General features: G+C 34.8%; 2 protein-coding genes across 3 annotated transcripts in view; both read right to left on the bottom strand.

The window, feature by feature from the left end:
- Positions 1–18,297, bottom strand: part of LOC144960241 (NXPE family member 4-like) — a 384,922-nt gene that overhangs the window by 336,810 nt on the left and 29,815 nt on the right. The window lies entirely within an intron of this gene.
- Positions 9,496–18,297, bottom strand: part of LOC144960578 (uncharacterized) — a 12,903-nt gene continuing 4,101 nt past the window's right edge. The window contains exons 2-3 of the mRNA XM_078893795.1: positions 12,492–16,926; positions 9,496–9,524 (exon numbers count right to left, since the gene is read on the bottom strand). Coding sequence (XP_078749921.1) covers positions 15,721–16,908 — 1,188 coding nt within the window. The 5' untranslated portion in view covers positions 16,909–16,926 and the 3' untranslated portion in view covers positions 9,496–9,524; positions 12,492–15,720. The remainder of the gene's footprint in view (positions 9,525–12,491; positions 16,927–18,297) is intronic.

Genomic DNA, 18,297 nt, shown 5'->3' with positions numbered 1-18,297 from the left:
AATGCTCTGTTGTTTGGCGTTTCGCAATATAATCTGAGACGTCTTCAATTTGTCCAAAACAGCGCTGCCAGACTAGTATTCATGAAGCGTAGGTGCAACTCTGCTGGACCTCTGCTTCATGACCTGCATTGGCTGCCTGTTGAGAAAAAGATTTAATTCAAAGCTTGTGTTTTAGCGTATCGTTGTCTTGAAGGCACTGCCCCTTTCTACATTTCGGAACTAATTGAAAGATATTTAAAACCCTGCCCCTTACGTTCGGCCAGTGATTCCACAAAACTAGTTGTCCCTCGAATTAGGAAAAATGCTGGAATGAGATCCTTTTCTCAATTCGGACCCTCTGTTTGGAACACCTTACCACAGAGCATTCGTGAAAAAGAATCTTTGTCTATTTTTAAACGTTCGCTTAAAACATATCTGTTTCGATTTTATTAGATGGTATGAGAAGCAAGATAGGTTTGGTTTGTGTTGTGTGTTGTTTGTGCGTGTGTGTGTTTGTGTGTGTGTATGTGCGTGTGTGTGTAAATGATTATGTTTCAGCCAAAGTAATTTGTAATTTAAGCACTTAGAGTCTGGTGTCTCGGAGTTTTAGCGCTATATAAGTTTTCAGCATTATTATTATTTTATTATTATATTGAATTTGAGATATCATTTTATTATCTCTTTGGCACCTTTATAATTTTGTTTGACTCATTTTCACAAGCAAATGATTAGCTTTTAACAAGGCATGACTTTGTTCCATTTAAATAAAAAAATATTGTGCATATGTATAGAGCAATGCCTACTAAATGTCCTCAAAGCGCTTTACGGGACACCCTACTCAACAGCCACCATTTAATCGATGACCTCCTTGTTTTTAACTAGGCGTGTGGCACATTTTCCATTGTATTTTTATAACATATATATATATATATATATATATATATATATATATATATATATATATATATATATATATATATATTATCTAGTATAATTATACTAGATAATAAAAATGCGCGAGCAGTCAAAGGATTCTGGCCCATATCAGACAGAGTAATGGCAATCAAACTACAAGCAAAACCTTTTGATTTTGATATTTTTCAAATATACGCCCCAACCACCAGTCACGATGATGAAGAAGTGGAAAATTTCTATGAACAAATAGATAAAGCAATGCATCAGTTTAAGTCTTCAGACATGAAACTGATCATGGGCGATTTTAATGCCAAGGTGGGCCGAGAAAGAATAGAAGATATTGTGGGCCCACATGGTCTGGGAGACAAAAATGACAGAGGTGACCGTCTTATTCAATGGTGCCGTCAACATGATCTGACAATCACAAATACTTGGTCAACAAACCACAATAGAAGGAAGTGGACATGGAAAAGTCCAGGTGATGGAGTGAGAAACCAAATAGATTACATACTCATCAGCAAACGTTTCCGAAACTCAGTTTTGTATGCCAAATCTATGCCGGGGGCTGACTGTAACAGCGATCGTATACCTGTGCTATGCCCCATACGAGTTAAATTGAAAATCTGCAAAAGAGCAAAGGCTAAACCTAAATACCAACTAGACATTCTCCGGGAAGAACAGAAGATACAAGAAAAATTTGAACTATCAGTAAGAAACAAGTTTGAAGTGCTTGGAGAACTAACAGATATAGAAGAGAAATATGAGCAGTTTAAAGACAGTGTTGCTGCATCATTAGAAGAAAATGTTCCAACCACACTTAAGTTGCAGAAGAAGAAATGGATTACTCCAGAGATATTAGAACTAATGAATGAGAGAAGAAAGGCCAAAAATCAGGAAGAAAAATACAAGACTCTGAACAGGCAGATAAAAAGAAAATGCAACGAAGCTAAAGAAGACTGGATAAATGAACAATGTCACTATATAATGTCCTGCAAAGAAAAAAATGACAAATTCTTCCATCAGAAAATCAAAGAAGTGACAAACAAAACTAAATCAGGTGCAAAAACTTTCATCTTTTTGCTTTGACTTTCGTGGTAGATATTTTATTAAATTATAAAAAAATAACTTGTATTTCCTCTTTTACCTTTGATTTTTCCCTTCAGCTGGAAGAAAACAAGAGCAGACAATGAAAATGGAAGATAGAGAAGAAAAGCCATCTCATTTTCGGACGATGTACGGACGATGTAAGTCATAATTCATTTTTCAAGATTTTTACCATGGAATTATAAAATTTTTAGCTTAATTTTTTCTCCATTTCAATTTAATGATACTTTGTATTAGGCTGAAATATCCACATGTAGAAAGCAGGTGATGAGCCCATTGTGTTCTCAATTAAAAGGTCCCAGATGTCAGCCGCAGCACAGCGCCGCAAATTGAGCTAGGGAGAGGTGGCTTGCTCCCGGCCACAAAACACGATGAATATTCGAAATAGGTATCTTTGAGAATAGAATTGCAAAGACCATACCGCTGAACCACACCTCCCCCCCCCCCCCACACACATCATCAGACGCCAAGACAATGTACGGTTTCCTCAAACTTTTTTTTTGTCCCGAGGAGTTCGAGGAGACCACGCTTGTGTGTAGTCACGGATTGTCACGCAGTTTGTTGCACAATGCTGCAATTATTTTAACCCTTTAACAGCGACGCTGATTTTTGTTTGTTTATTTCCTTTCATGCATGTTATTTTTAATGAAGAATAAACGGTTTCAATTTGGAGAGCAGTAAGAGTATCGCGACTCCGACTTGAATTGTCTGTATACAATCCCATTGCCGTTACTTATCTTTTGATGAAAACGTTAAGATCTGGTGTTGGGTCAAAGTAAGATCGAATTTCGCCTTTAAAGGGTTACGATGTTTCTGGGTTTTGTTTTGGTTTGTTTTAATTCCTCTTCTTCTTCAAACTCATTATTATCTTTTCCTTTTTATGATTGGCAAGTGGTTGGCTGTACTAACTCGCAAAGTATACCGAGACGCACCACTATTAAAATCAATGGATCGCACATAAGACTTGTCATATTCCTTGTCTGTTTTCATCAAAAGAAAGTTTGTTCTATCCTAAACAAATTAGTGTGTGACATTATAGATATTGATCATATCAACATGGGAAAAGATCAAATAATAATAATAATGTTCCACTCCTCTGCTACTGCCTGCGTAAGTAATAATAATAATAATAATAATAATAATAATAATAATAATAATAATAATAATAATAATAATAATAATAATAATAATAATAATAATAATAATAATAATAATAATGATAATAATAAAATAATAATAATAATAATAATAATAATAAATAATAATAATAATAATAAATAATAATAATAATAATAATAATAATAATAATAATAATAATAATAAAAATAATTAATAATAATAATAATAATAATAATAATAATAATAATAATAATAATAATAATAATAATAATAATAATAATAATAATAATAATAATAATAATAATAATAATAATAATAAGACACATTTATATAGAGCTCATTCTCGTGTAAAACACAAGCTCTGGGCACTTTACAATATAAATATCAATTTTAAGTGAAAAAAAAATAAAATAATAATAATAATTCATAGCCAAATCAAGGATTCATAGAGTCAATAAAATCAAATGCTGTAAAAATGTGTCTTGAGATTCTTTTTAAAGGTAGGCAAAGACTTGCACTCCCTCAGACCACGTGGTAGTTCATTCCAAATCTTGGGGCCGAAACAAGCAAACGATCTATCACCAAATTTTGTTCTTGATCTTTTTTCCGAAATTTTCGTTTGGTCATTATATGATCTTAAAGTGTAATTTTAAAATTTACACATGACCACGTGATCTGTGAGATATGCCTGTACTATACCAGTCAAACAATTATAAACAAGACACGCTGCTTTGTAATATGTGCGCTTTTCAATGGGCAACCAGTGGAGAGAGGCCAACAAAGGGGTTGCATGATCAAAAATGTTTTTTCCAAAAACAAATCTTGCTGCACTGTTTTGCAGTAGTTGTTATTGTTTAATAGAAGCCTGATGCAAGTTGACAAGCAGGGAGTTCCAATAATCTAGTTTCGAAAAAATGAGGGAAACAACCAATGTTTTACATGTTCCAATTGCAATATACTGACGGATCGAACTGATTTTCTTCAATTGAAAGTATAAAGATTTACAGAGAGCAGATATGTGAGCTGACATTCTCATTTCTGAATCAAAATAGACACCCAAATTTTCACAGTCTTTGAAACTTTGATCTTTTCACCCCCAATCAACATCTCAAGACCATCATTCACCTTCAACTGCCCTCTATTTCCTACAATCATCACTTCTGTTTTTGACTCATTCATTTTCAAATTGTTTGCATCCATCCACTCTTTCACATCCTCACACATTCTTCCACACGTTTCACAATATTTTCGAGTATTGCAATGGCCTGGGCATTCCTTCCCTGACCTTGAGACCAATGGCGTCCCATAAGTTGGTTGATAGGAAAAAGTTCGGGCGATCTCGCAGGCCACGGTAGATCTTTAAAGATCAGCTCATTCCAAAAAGTTCCGGCAAATCGAAGACGTCGATGCTGCTGGGTCAAACCAGAACGGACATCATATACGGTTTTCTGCCTTGTAACTCATACGTCCTCTTTGAAATGTCTCCAGACAGTCTCTTGAATGATATTTAGCTCTCTGGTCGTCACCTTTGTAAATTGGAAAAGGTCAAAATGGTAACGTTTAAACCTAATATTTTATATAGCGCAATATCCACTAAACATACTCCAAGCGGTTTACAAAGGGTCCTTGACCAACAGCAACACATAACAAGCAGAAGGAGGCATAACGCATCTGAGGCGATATATTACAATTATTTGACGGAGATAACACTGTGGACGGCCAGGTTCTCAATTTTGAGTATGGTGAGAGAATTTGAGTAAAGAGCCTTTTCCAAGGACTCAACAATGCGAGGCTCGAACCCATGAACTTCCAATCCAAAAGCGAGTGACATACCACAAGACCACATAGCCTCACACGAAGTGTTTTCTCCATTTTCATTTGTTATCCCTTCTCCTTCCACGCCCAGTACGCTCGTTGACACGTCCAGTTGTTTTATTCCTCTGCACCAAACGAACGATAGAGGAGTGGCTGATTATTCAGGGCTACCTCTGACGTCGTGTTGTTGTCCGACGCAAAAAAGCAGAATGTCAAATCCCGGAATGTGACATTTTAATACATCATCCAATTAGCTGAGGATCAAACACTTGGACTTGGAGTCAAATATTTTCATGATATCATAGCCAGGTGGATTTAGAGAAAAATGTATGTATGAGCAGGGGCGTGGCTGTATTGGTGGATTTGGTGCCTGGCACCGCATCCATCTTTTTTGAAAATGGATTACAGCATTTTGAAAATAATAATAAAACTGAGAAATGGTATATACCACATCTTATTTATAAAAGTAAGTCGTTTCTTTATTTTTCTTTTCTTTCTTTTGTTTTTACAAATATAGCATGTTTTAAGTAATTTCCCTCTGAATCTGGCACCACCCTATACTGTATCCACGCTACCCCACTGTAAGTATGTTGTTTATCATCGTGTACTTCGTTTGTAACTGATCTCACAAGAAAATGTGTTATAGCTATGGCACCAAGCTGGTTCGTGTATTTTGCTATTCAGTATACATAGCGAAGAAAGAGAAGTTGTAGGTTTGAGGTGGACGGTGCGTGTCAAGAGTAATTAACCCTTTATCAGTGACACTGAGTTGTTTGTTTTAAAATAGTAGTTTCCCTTTATATTATTTTTAATGAATGATAAACCGCTTCCATAATGAGAACAGTAAGAATATCGCGATCCGGGCTTCAATTAAACTATAATCGCATTCTCGTAATTTGTCTATATGAAAACGGTAAGATTAACATCGTCTCATAGGTCCAAGTAAGATTGAGTTTCGCTCCCGCATGCACACACAAGTCGAGAAAGCCAGGTATCTTTTGACACAAAATGAGACATTTCGGTACAAACGAGACATGTTCTAAGTTATGTGACACGTTTCATGCTAAAGTAAACAAGTAACGGTCGATAAAAGTCGCTTACAACTTACAAAGTAACGACGTCCCAAAGTAACTGAAAGTAGAATTCAACCTGTCCGTCTATACGACTTTCCAAAACATTCCGTTATTTCAGAGAACTCGACTGCCTTGTTTTTGATTGAACGGATGGAAAAAAGTATTGATCACACATGTCACGTCTGTTCTCCTACCTCGACATGAGTGTGGGAAAATCGACAAAGAGGTGTGGTCGTTAAGATGAATGACAAGAAAGCCAGTACCCTGAGTAGAACATAACTAATGGCGAAATGTTGGACTGAGCTGGATTAATTAAGATGTTTTCTCATTTGAGCTTTTAAGAGAAAGACAATTAAAATCCCTTGGTCAATAATTTATGGAAAAAAGTACCGAGAAAAATGTTTCGTTGTGGAAATTGTGTGAGAAAGGAAGCAGAGGCAGGCATAGGACAGACAATATAGAAAATGTATGAGAAAAGAAGCAGAGACAGACATCGGACAGACTATGTAGAAAATGTATGAGAAAAGAAGCAGAGACAGACATCGGACAGACTATGTAGAAAATGCATGAGAAAAGAAGCAGAGACAGACATCGGACAGACTATGTAGAAAATGTATGAGAAAAGAAGCAGAGACAGACATCGGACAGACTATGTAGAAAATGTATGAGAAAAGAAGCAGAGACAGACATCGGACAGACTATGTAGAAAATGTATGAGAAAAGAAGCAGAGGCAGACATCGGACAGACTATGTAGAAAATGTATGAGAAAAGAAGCAGAGACAGACATCGGACAGACTATGTAGAAAATGTATGAGAAAAGAAGCAGAGACAGACATCGGACAGACTATGTAGAAAATGTATGAGAAAAGAAGCAGAGACAGACATCGGACAGACTATGTAGAAAATGTATGAGAAAAGAAGCAGAGACAGACATCGGAGGAAGAGGATGATGATACAAAGGTGATGGCAGTTGCTGTAGTTTTGATAACGATGTGATTGCTGTGATAGTGGTAGTAATGATGACGATCTGATGGTTGTGTTTGTAGTAGTGGCGGTGTTATTAATGATGACGAAGAGGATGCTGATGATGTAAAGGTGGTGGTGGTTGCTATAGCTTTGATAACGATGTGGAGGTTGCTGTGGTAGTAGTAGTAATAATAATGGTGTTGTGGTGGCTGCAGATGGGTAGTTTATTGATGGTAACTTCTATTATTTAAAGGAGCACTGAGATATGAGTTATGGGCAGCAACTAATGTGTGTGTGTGTATGTGTGTGTGTGTGTGAGGGAGAGAGAGAGAGAGAGAGAGAGATTCCTGGATCTTTATTTATCTCTCCTCTCTCTCTCTGTTTTTCTTTCTTTCTCTCTCTCTCTCTCTCTCTCTCTCTCTCTCTCTCTCTCTCTTCAGTCAATAAAGCATTATCAATTTAAAACACGTGAGAACAACAACGTCTGGCGCCATATTGAATGTGTAAATGACGGACGGGATGTGGGTCCACTCTGCTTGAATTTTTACATTCCTTCTGTTCACAGTACACTCTGGAAAAGTGAGAGTGTAGTGTGAATGTGACGTTGTATGCAATTTGAGTGTGGGATCAGTCTGTCTCGACCCTTAAATAGCAATATATATTGGGCATTGCAGATAAGTTAAATTCTAAAAGTACTCAAGGGTTAAGTAATTTAATAAAAGTGCTGTGAACGTATGGAAGTCCTGCCACACACAGACCCGTCTGTGTATAATCACTAGTGATGAAAAATTTGTGCGTCATGAGATGTGTAAAATCACCAGTGATTATTCACAGATGGCTTTTGAAGCTCTGCTCTTATTAAACTTTTATTCACTTTCGAATACAAATCCTTTCGCCATGCAGATAGAAATATGAAAAAAAGTAATCAGTCGAGGGATAGTAGCTTTCTTTGTGAATGGGTAAGACATCTGTCTCAGAAGGCTTGTCGAAATGGCACTATGAGATCGGGAGAAATCCCATATACAGGCGCCACTTAAATATTCTGAGTTGGTCACCTGGAGTTAAACTTAAAGTACGCTTAATCGCACACCATTGAGAGTTCGGCTTAGTGTGTCGATTAAGAGGAGTGTGCGATTAAAGGGAGAATCTAATAATAGCATCGAAGCCCCAGCTTACATGTGCAATTCCCTTCTGGGTTTCCTACGTGCTTGGGGCCGTCATATCCAAGACATGGCCTCGTTATAATATTTGTTTCTTAACTTTTATCTAATTATATTTATTTACTTTGGTTTGTTTTTTTTGTTTTTGGTTATTAATTTTTTTTTCTTTTTCATGCTTTACGGACAACAAAATGTGACATTATTATTTGTAAGAACAACGTAATTTTACAAGTTATATACGTTGCATATTGATTACATAAACCGGGACTCGTACTCGAGATTATAGTGATTAATTAGTAAGGAATGTTTCTTTGTATGATACAGGAAATAGTACAGAGTCTATACATAAGGGTTAAATACATGGAATATTCCGATTGGTTAATGCTCAGCAACGCACAAACCATGATTTGAGATTGCTGTCAATCCCTGACAGGCTTTAAAATGGATATTGGCTTTTTGGATTATGGGTCATTCTTGTAATATTGCCTGTTTAGCCTCTTGTGTATTTTACTGACGCTTTCAGTTCTGCAGTTGTTACAAACCTGCATGTTCTGTTTTGTATTTTTCCGAGCTGTTCCACCTACTTTTACTCCTGATGTCCCAAACTCATAATATTCTAAACTTGGCAGTACAAAGACATTTTAGCAGTTTTTTATGATGCTCCTTGGACAACTAAGTACACTTATTCGAAAGAATCCAAATATAGTTTTAGCATTTTTATTTCCATAAACGTTATCGATGTGGAGGTGCCTAGACTGCTGGAACAATGGGAGGGTTGTTAAAGGTTCGTTTTATTTTAGCTCAATTTCTATGATGGTAAAAATGTGCATGGCACTGCTAATATAATGTGGTTAAGGGTTAAAGGTTAGGGTTGGTGGCGCTAGTTCTATGAGATTATGGAAATGTGGCAAGAAGACCTGCAAATACTAGTTGACAATAAAGATAGAGAACCATAAGAATTTCTATCAACTCTATTTATAATGCACAAAACCGCACGAAGTTTGAACACAAGACAGTATGAAGCATCACAATTTCCCTGACGAAGAGCACAGATGACTCTTCATGCTTGTTTCCATCATGGCCACACCAAAACAGTTCACTGATATTCAAAGAGCTTTCGCAGTTGAAGGCTTTTATAAAACAAAACCTTTCGCATCAACAGAGCGACAATTTAAAACAAATTCAACACTCCCAGGAGAAAACGTCAAAGCTATACGTGTTGAGATGGGTTTGTCCATTTAAACGGTAGATAATCATTTCACATAAAATATTCCAACCTCTCTAACTTCGACCCGCTCTTTGATTTGTTCTTTTCTTTCATTGACATTGATATGACTTGTTAATAAAGAACACGAAGACATCATTAGACAAAGTTGTTTTTATTGTACAAAACTGAAGCTTTTTACATTTTACATATGGGGCGGTTTGGGTCTTTTCTAAAAAAAAATAATTACCAATATTAGGCTGTTTTAATTATTCTTTATCGTCATTATGGGTTAAAAAACATATATTATCTGTGTTGATACCAATTTTGCGACATAATTTGGGGATCTGACATAAAAAATAACAATCTTTTGGCAAACGTTCAACACAAATTAATGAAGAAATGACCTCCATATTCTTCCCTCTTGTCAACATTGTAACATAGTGCGTCACCATAGATTTTACGGCTATAAAAACATTACAAATCTGAGAATAAAATGTTATGACAAAATTGATGTTAAAATATCAGAATTAGGATTATTATTCAAAATTCAAATGTCTTATCAAAAAATCTCTCTATGGTGACATAATACAGTATCTTTGTGATAACTGTGAAAATTTTCAGACAATTTCATTGAATAGATTCTGAGAAACGTTTGACACAGTATCCTATACCCTTAGAAAAATGACATTGAGAAATTAGCAAAATAGCTTCGCGTTTTTTACACTTCTCTTACTACCTGTACCATTTTCGACTGTGTTCTTCGTGCCTTTATAATCTTCTTTTAGAATTTGAACTTCAATTATATTATTTCTAAGATAATAAAATATCATTTTCCACCAAAATCTCAAAATCAATTTTTTGAAGGATTTTCCAAATAATTAGACCCAAACCGCCCCTTAAGTTGAACAGAACACCAAAGCGTAACAACTGTGTTGGTGCAGGACGACTCGCTCAGGCTACAGAGCTTTCTAATTCGAGTCAAATCTTTGTAAGATCATATCAAGATTGGAAATTTCAAATTTATTTTTACCAATAAACAACACCAATCAAACACGAATACTAGATAGCAAATCTAAAAAGCATGTTCTTTGTACATAAAAATTATATATATATATATATATATATATATATATATATATATATATATATATATATATATATATTAAACAATACTGTGGATTTTGAAACAGAGATAAAATTAAATAAAAAATGAAAACTATGAAAATTTTGAAGGATCCATAATAACAGTACAAAAGTTAGGAATTTGAAACCTTTTTGAAAATGTGTAAAAACTAAAGCGAAAATCTGGTATTGGTTCTTCGATAAATCCAAGCGGAGATGTAACCATAAACGACAATAAAAAATCTGAACTATTAAATTACTATATTTCCATTGTTTTTAAAAAAATAAATGAAGATGTTTCAAATTTTCCAACTATTTCTGTTAGAAATAACAATCAATTTCGTGAAAATATTGATATACTTTAAATGATTTTACAAAATCTTCTAAAATTAGATACCTCTAAAAGTATTGGCCCGACGGTATTCGTCACCATATTGTTTTATTTTATGGCTCGTGAGATATGGTCCACCCATAGCATATGAATGTGTAAAGAACAATGGAATTATTTGAGAAAAAAAAATAACCAAAATGCTGGGCACATGCAATTTTCAGGCAAACTTTCTCAAAATATGTATCACTTGTATAATCATTGCGTTAAATATCGGATTAAAACCCTCTAAATAACTAGAGAAACTCAAGGACATCATAAAAAAGAGAGTTTATACAAACGTGTACATTTATGCAGCTCTGAAGTCCGACCACTCTTATGGGCCTAGTTTAACATTGCTGTAATGTACAATATTTTGCATCATGTTTGGAGATTTCAATCACAACAATAATTACATAATGAATTGGGTTATCAGGCCTGCAAAAAAGTGCACGTCGGTTTAAAGCAATTCATGAAACAGGGCTTTAACTGCGATTTTCTGAGATATCATGATTCATGAATTCAAGACCAACTTTTTTTCACTATAAACGAATGTAATGCAAACTGTTTTCATGGAAACGGCGTCATCGTGATATTTCAAAATTATGGCTTCCAAGTTTATTCCATCAACAAATGAAAAACAAAATTTTGTAATACAGCAAGAAAGATATTCGTGATTCTCATACTAGTGGTCGCCAATTGTATGATATAACAATATGATATAATATTGTGTTATATAACACAATACAACATAATATAATACAGTATTATATAATGCAATGTAACGTATTATAAACCAACGTGTACATATATGCATGTCTGACGTCGACCACACTTATGGGCCTAGTTTAACATTGCTGTAATGGACAATATTATGCATCAAACCAGAAACAAAATTTTGTATTACAGCAAGAAAGATATTAGTGATTCTCATAATATTTGATGTCGCCAACTGTATGGTACAGTAATATGATACAACATAGAGTTATATAACATAGTACAACATAATATAATACAACGTAACGTAATCTCAATATAATATATGATATAATACAGGATATATAAATTGTGTTATATAACACAAACAAAATTCCGCAAAACTGAAGGGAAAAATATATACATCTGTGTAAGACCAGCATTGTTGTATGGAATAGAGACAGCAGTTATGACAAAGAAAAAGGATAAAGAAGTTGAGGTGTCAGAAATGAGGAGGTTTAGATAATCACGTGCTGGATAAGAAATGAAAAAGTGAAAAATAGTCAATTTCGAAGGTTGACTGAAGTGAAGAATGTATCAATAAAGATGAGAGGAGATAGATTGAAATGGTTCGAACATGTTAAGAGACCAGAGAGGGAGTACGTGGGAAGGGAAGAATTGGAATATACAATTAGCGGGAAAGAGAACGAAGGACGCCCAAATACTTGACAGATGGATAGGAAAAAGAACGGTTTGAAAGAACTAGGCCTGGAGGAAGATAATGCTCTGAACCGAGATGCATGGAGATATGGTATTCATTTTGGCAACCCAGCAAAATGCGGGATAAGCTGAAAGAAGAAGAAGAAGAAGAAGAAGAAGAAGAAGAAGAAGAAGAAGAAGAAGAAGAAGAAGAAGAAGAAGAAGAAGAAGAAGAATGAGGAAGAAGAAGAATTTATTTTTATTGTACAAAACTATAGCTTTTTTTTACATTTTTCAATAAGTTGAACAGAACACCAACGCATAACAACTGTGTTGGTGCAGGACGACTCGCTCAGGCTACAGAGTTTTTTAATTCGAGTCAAATTTTTGTAAGATCATATCAAGATTGGAAATGTCAAATTTATTTTCACCAATAAACAACACCAATCAAACACGAATATCAGATAACAAAATAAAAAACATGTTCTTTTTACATATAAATGAATTATATTCCATAATACGGTGGATGTGGAAACATATCTATTTGAATAAAAAATAAAAATTTGGAAATTATAAGGGATCTATAATGACATTAAAAATGTTAGGAATTTGAATCCTTTTTGGAAATATATAAAGATTAAGGAGAAAATCAGTTATAGGTTTTCTGATATATCCAACCGGAGATGTAACTTAACTATTAAATTACTGTATTATCAGTTGTTTTTTTTTAAATAAATGAAGGTGTTTCAAACTTTCCATCTATTCCTGTTAGATATAACGATAAATTTCTTGAAAATATTAATATCATACTTTAAATGAATTTACAAAATCTTCTAAAATCAAATCCCTCTAAAAGTATTGGTCCCGACGGTCTTCATCCCTATTTTCTCTAATGCGTGGATCATGAGATATTTTCCACCTATAACACATGATTGGTTAAGGAACAATGGGATTATTTAAGTAGATAAAATAACCAAAATACTGGGTGTATGCAAATTTCAGGCAAATTTTACCAAAATCGTATCACTTGTAATAACATTGCATTAAATACCCGATTAAACCCCCCTCTAAATAACTATTAGAAAAACCCAAGGACAACACGAAACGAAAAAAAAAGGTTTAAACCAAAATGTACATAATGCAGGTCTGTCATCCGACCGCACTTATGAGCCTAGTTTAACATTGTTGTATTGGTCACTATTTTGCTTCAGTTTATAACAATGAGCCCAAAATGAATTGGGTTATCAGACAATGAGCCCAAAATGAATTGGGTTATCAGACAATGAGCCCAAAATGAATTGGGTTATCAGACAATGAGCCCAAAATGAATTGGGTTATCAGACAATGAGCCCAAAATGAATTGGGTTATCAGACAATGAGCCCAAAATGAATTGGGTTATCAGACAATGAGCCCAAAATGAATTGGGTTATCAGACAATGAGCCCAAAATGAATTGGGTTATCAGACAATGAGCCCAAAATGAATTGGGTTATCAGAAAACAAGTGCGCGTCGATTTAAAGAAATTCATGAAACGGTTTTAACTGCGATTTTCTAAGATATCATGAGACATGAATTCAAGACCATTTTTTTTCTTCACTACGAACGAATGCAATGCAAACTGTTCTTTTCACATAATTATAGAAATTGCATATTACATAATAATGTGGATGTGGAAGTAGAGATAAAGTAAAATTTTTAAAAATGAAAACTTTGAAAATTATGAAAGATCAATAATAACAGTACAAAATGCATTGCAAACTGTTTCCATGGAAACGGCGTCATCTTGATATTTCAACATCATATCTTGCAAATTTATTTCACCGCCAAATCAAAAACAAAATTTTTTAGACTCCAAAAACGATATATGTGATTCTCATATTTTTTTGGCCAACTGTATGATACAATACAATATGATATAACATAACACACCATAATACAATACAGTATTTTATATTACAATGTAACGTAATATGAATATATTAAGATATGATAATACAATATGATATAATTTAGTGTTATATAACATACTATAATACAGTATTTTTCCAGTGGCTATGAGTCTTCGGTTCACGGCAAAAATATACTTTATCTTAAATTTTCGAGTCACAAATAAAACAACTTAAATATTTATTGGACAAGTTTTAATAAATATTCGAAAACTGACGCAACTATCAAACGTGTATGTATTGTGTGTTGCTTGGAGAACTGAAGGCTCATACTATAAGATAATAGTTAAAAAGGCATCCATGTCAATAGCTTGGCAGGCACAGCAACAAGAGGCCTTAGAGAAACCATAAATAATTTGACAGGCATAGCAACAAAAGGTCACAGAGGAACCATCCATTACTCTTGTAAAAATAAACTCCTGATCTAGTTCCAATAGAATAGCGGAAATCTTTCCTCATAGGTTGATAAAAGTGTGGGCATGTGGATGAATGATTTGATTGATGGATGGATGGATGGATGGATGGATGGATAGATGGATGGATGGATGGATGGATGGATAGATCGATGGATGGATGGATGGATAGATGGATGGATGAGTGGATTAGTGGTTGGTTGGATGGATGGATGGTTGGTTTGATGGATGGATGGATGGATGGATGGATGAATGGATGGATGGATTGATGGATGGGTGGATGGGTGAATGGATTGATGGATGGGTGGTTGGATGGATGGATGGATAGATCGATCTTTTTAACACATGGGACATAAAGATTAAAAATCGGATTATAAAATAAACTAATAAAAACAATGAGTTTTTATTAAGTGCAATATTCCATCAAATGTGTTTACTAGATGTTCCGTCCCAATTGTCGTACTCAATATGTAAGGCGAGAAATGAGGCCTGTACGACGCTATCATTAGTTGTGACACATTGCCTGAGAACGGTAGATACTAAATATTTGACCCATGGTAACAATTATAGGTTTTAAATCTGTTGTCGATTTTATTGTGAAGAATAAATACATAGAATCTTGTAATTTGACAAAAACTAAAATTTGACATTTCTTGTAATTTAACTTTAAAATCCATTTTGACAACTGGTTTACCAAGACATATTAATGGGGGGTTTTTCTCCGATGGGTCACATATTATTTATGTCTTTATCGGTGATTTAGAAAGGATTTTAGAGTGATTCTATTCTGGCCTTATGCGACTGTGTGGTCTCTTGCCTTCTAATTTAACAGTTCAGGGTTTCAGTCTCGTTTTGAGCGGCGCTTAATTGAGTCCTTGGAAAAGGCGCTTTACATACAGTATTTCAGCATCCTTAATTGTAAAATAAGGAATTGGCCGTTAACAGCGTTGTCTCTGTCCGAAAATAATGTAATATCGCCATGTCATACTGCATGTCTCGTCCTACATGGTAAGTGTTACTGTAGACTACGGACCCCATGTTAAGCGTTTTGAGCATGTTTTGCAGATATTGCGTTATATAAATGCTCAGATTTTTATAATTCTTATTCTCTTGTAGGCGATGTCAATTTAAAGGTAACTAAACAGGATTTTGATTTTTTTGTGTGTGTCGGCAGAAATTTTTCAATTCTTCTTGGTAGTCAGAACTCATTTTAAAGTAGACAATGACATTACAACTCGAATTTATTAACGGTAAAATGTCATGCACATTTTTTATGATGAAATCGACATCGGAAACTGTTTTTTCTAAGGGTAAAATGAACCTATATAAAAAAATTATCGAACTTGTCACATGACACGCACAAAATACAACAGACACCACTATCATCATACGAATGAGTTTTAATTCCTTTGTGTTCCATTGTTGTTCAGGATCCGTCTGTGCTTGGGATGACGTGGCCAATCTAAATCTATTTGATTTGACCAGATGAGCAATCAAGACGCTATTAAATACAGCCACGCACACAGCACTCAATAATCGTAGAACACCATATTCTGTTATATCCAATGAGTCCTCTGCCTTTCTCCAACGATCAATATCCTTCTGGTGACGTTTATGATTAATATTCAAATAGGACGTATCTGTAATAAAAAAGGCAGTAGGTAAAAGAAAGATGACAATTAATGCAACGCGCGTACGGCATTTTGTAAATACGGATTTGACATTGAATGGACACACCACACAGGCCATTCTCTCCGCTGATATGTAGGCCAGTGACAAACAGGAGCTGGTAACGAAAATATGTTTAATATTGTCCATTGCTCTATTCAACATAATTACAAATAACTCTGGTTCAGCCTTTCTAGTAATTCGTATGTAATTTCGCAAACCCCAATCTACCAGGTACATCAGACAGGTAAGAAAATCAAACACGGCCAATCCCATTAGATTCATTGTGAAACTGTCTTTCGAAAAACCTCGACGATAAAAAATAATCATGTTGATGAGGTTTGAGACTAGACCAAATACTAAGAGGATCCCGATAAAAACCAGGTAAGTAAAATGAATTGTTTGTTGTAAGGTACTTTCATAGAAGTAGTCAATGTAGCTGTAGTTGCCGTGTAGGAACCAAGTGTCGTTGAACAGAGGCGTAACTTCCAGGTTGTTCTGAGAGTAGCTGTCGGTGAAGGCCAGCCCAGGAGAGAATTTATCCATGAAATTGCCCCTTGTCGTGGGATCGTAGTTGTGGTCAAAGTTTGAGACGTCCTTATAAAATGGGCCATACCTCGGCCTGTTGGAATCTCTGAACGGTCTCCGGGAATCCATGACACTATTTGTGAAAATCTGTGAAATGACAAAATAAAAACAATATAAATAATATAAGATAGTTAGATTATAGCAAGTGGGCTTAATGAGTTCAGAGTGCTTGTATATCAGTTAAACTTGTTCATTATATTGAGTAGTCTAGGGCAGTTTTACGTTCCAAAGTGAAGGATTGGTCAATGTATTGAGTACTAGAAAATTGCTTTCTCTGATCGGTGTTACATGGTATTTGGGGATAATAGCATCAAATCATAGTTGGAATTTATTATTTGGGCGTACAGATTATTTGGGTGTATTGTACGTAAAACTGACGTTTACCAAAAGTAATATTATATCATAAAAGGCGGGGTTTAACATTGATATGTAGGAATTGACGTTTCTGGTTTGAATATGATTTGAACTTACTTTTAGGGGGTGGAATTTAGACTGTCAAGGAACTGTCGAAACTACAGTGGGCGTGATTTTGAGGGAATTATGGGTAAAATTATGGGTAAAATGTAAGTTGACTTATTTAAACAACTCAAATAAAACCACTATATAAAATCATTAGTCCTTACATATAAGTGTTTACTACGCCACAATAAGACTGACTAAAGGATAAAGCACATGAAATGGTTAAGAAAAGACAAAATATTTAAAGAGAAAGAGTGAAGCATTATTCTGACAACATAGGTATAACATTACACCTTGTGGTAACTAATATGCTTTTCTAGTTGCCAAATCAAATCAGACTAATGATAGAATAATATTTTTTTAAAATAAAAAATATGAAAGAAGACGGGAATATGCTACTGAAAGATGTTGACGATATTATTCAATGTTGACTTTAAGACAGAGGCATTGAAAGGCTTATAAAGAGTCCAAAACATTGTTATAAAAAATACCACACGATTATCAATTGCATACATCACTCTATCATATCATTTTTATCTCTTTATTTCTCAGCGAATTTTATTTTCCTCTTAATTCTATTGGTCTCTGAAGAAAATCTAATTTTGAAATCAAAAATACCATAAGAATAACGAACAGTGGAAAAACATTGCAGATGGAGAGAGAGAGAGAGAGAGAGAGAGAGAGAGAGAGAGAGAGGGAGATGGAGGGAGAGAGAGGGAGATGGAGGGAGAGAGATACAGAATGTAGAGAGACTGAGAGAGATCGATGGAGAGTATTGGAGAGAAAGAGATATGGATAGAGAGTGATGGAGAGGGAGAGACAGAGGGTGATTGAGAGAGAGACACACAGAGAGAGGAGGAGAGAGGGAGGGAGAGAGAGAGACAGATAGAGTGGAGAGAGAGAGACACACACAGGGAGAGACAGAGAGAGAGGGAGAGAGTTGAAGATAGAGAGAGAAGCTCTTCTAAAAGGTTTTATTCTGACGTTTGCCACAAAAAT

This window comes from Berghia stephanieae, chromosome 15 (genome assembly GCF_034508935.2).
Source record: "Berghia stephanieae isolate SIO BIC M18660-M18661 chromosome 15, UCSD_Bste_1.3, whole genome shotgun sequence".
Lineage (NCBI taxonomy): Eukaryota > Metazoa > Mollusca > Gastropoda > Nudibranchia > Aeolidiidae > Berghia > Berghia stephanieae.
The sequence above is the reverse complement of the archived record's forward strand: the minus strand, read 5'-3'. Positions and strand labels throughout refer to the sequence as shown.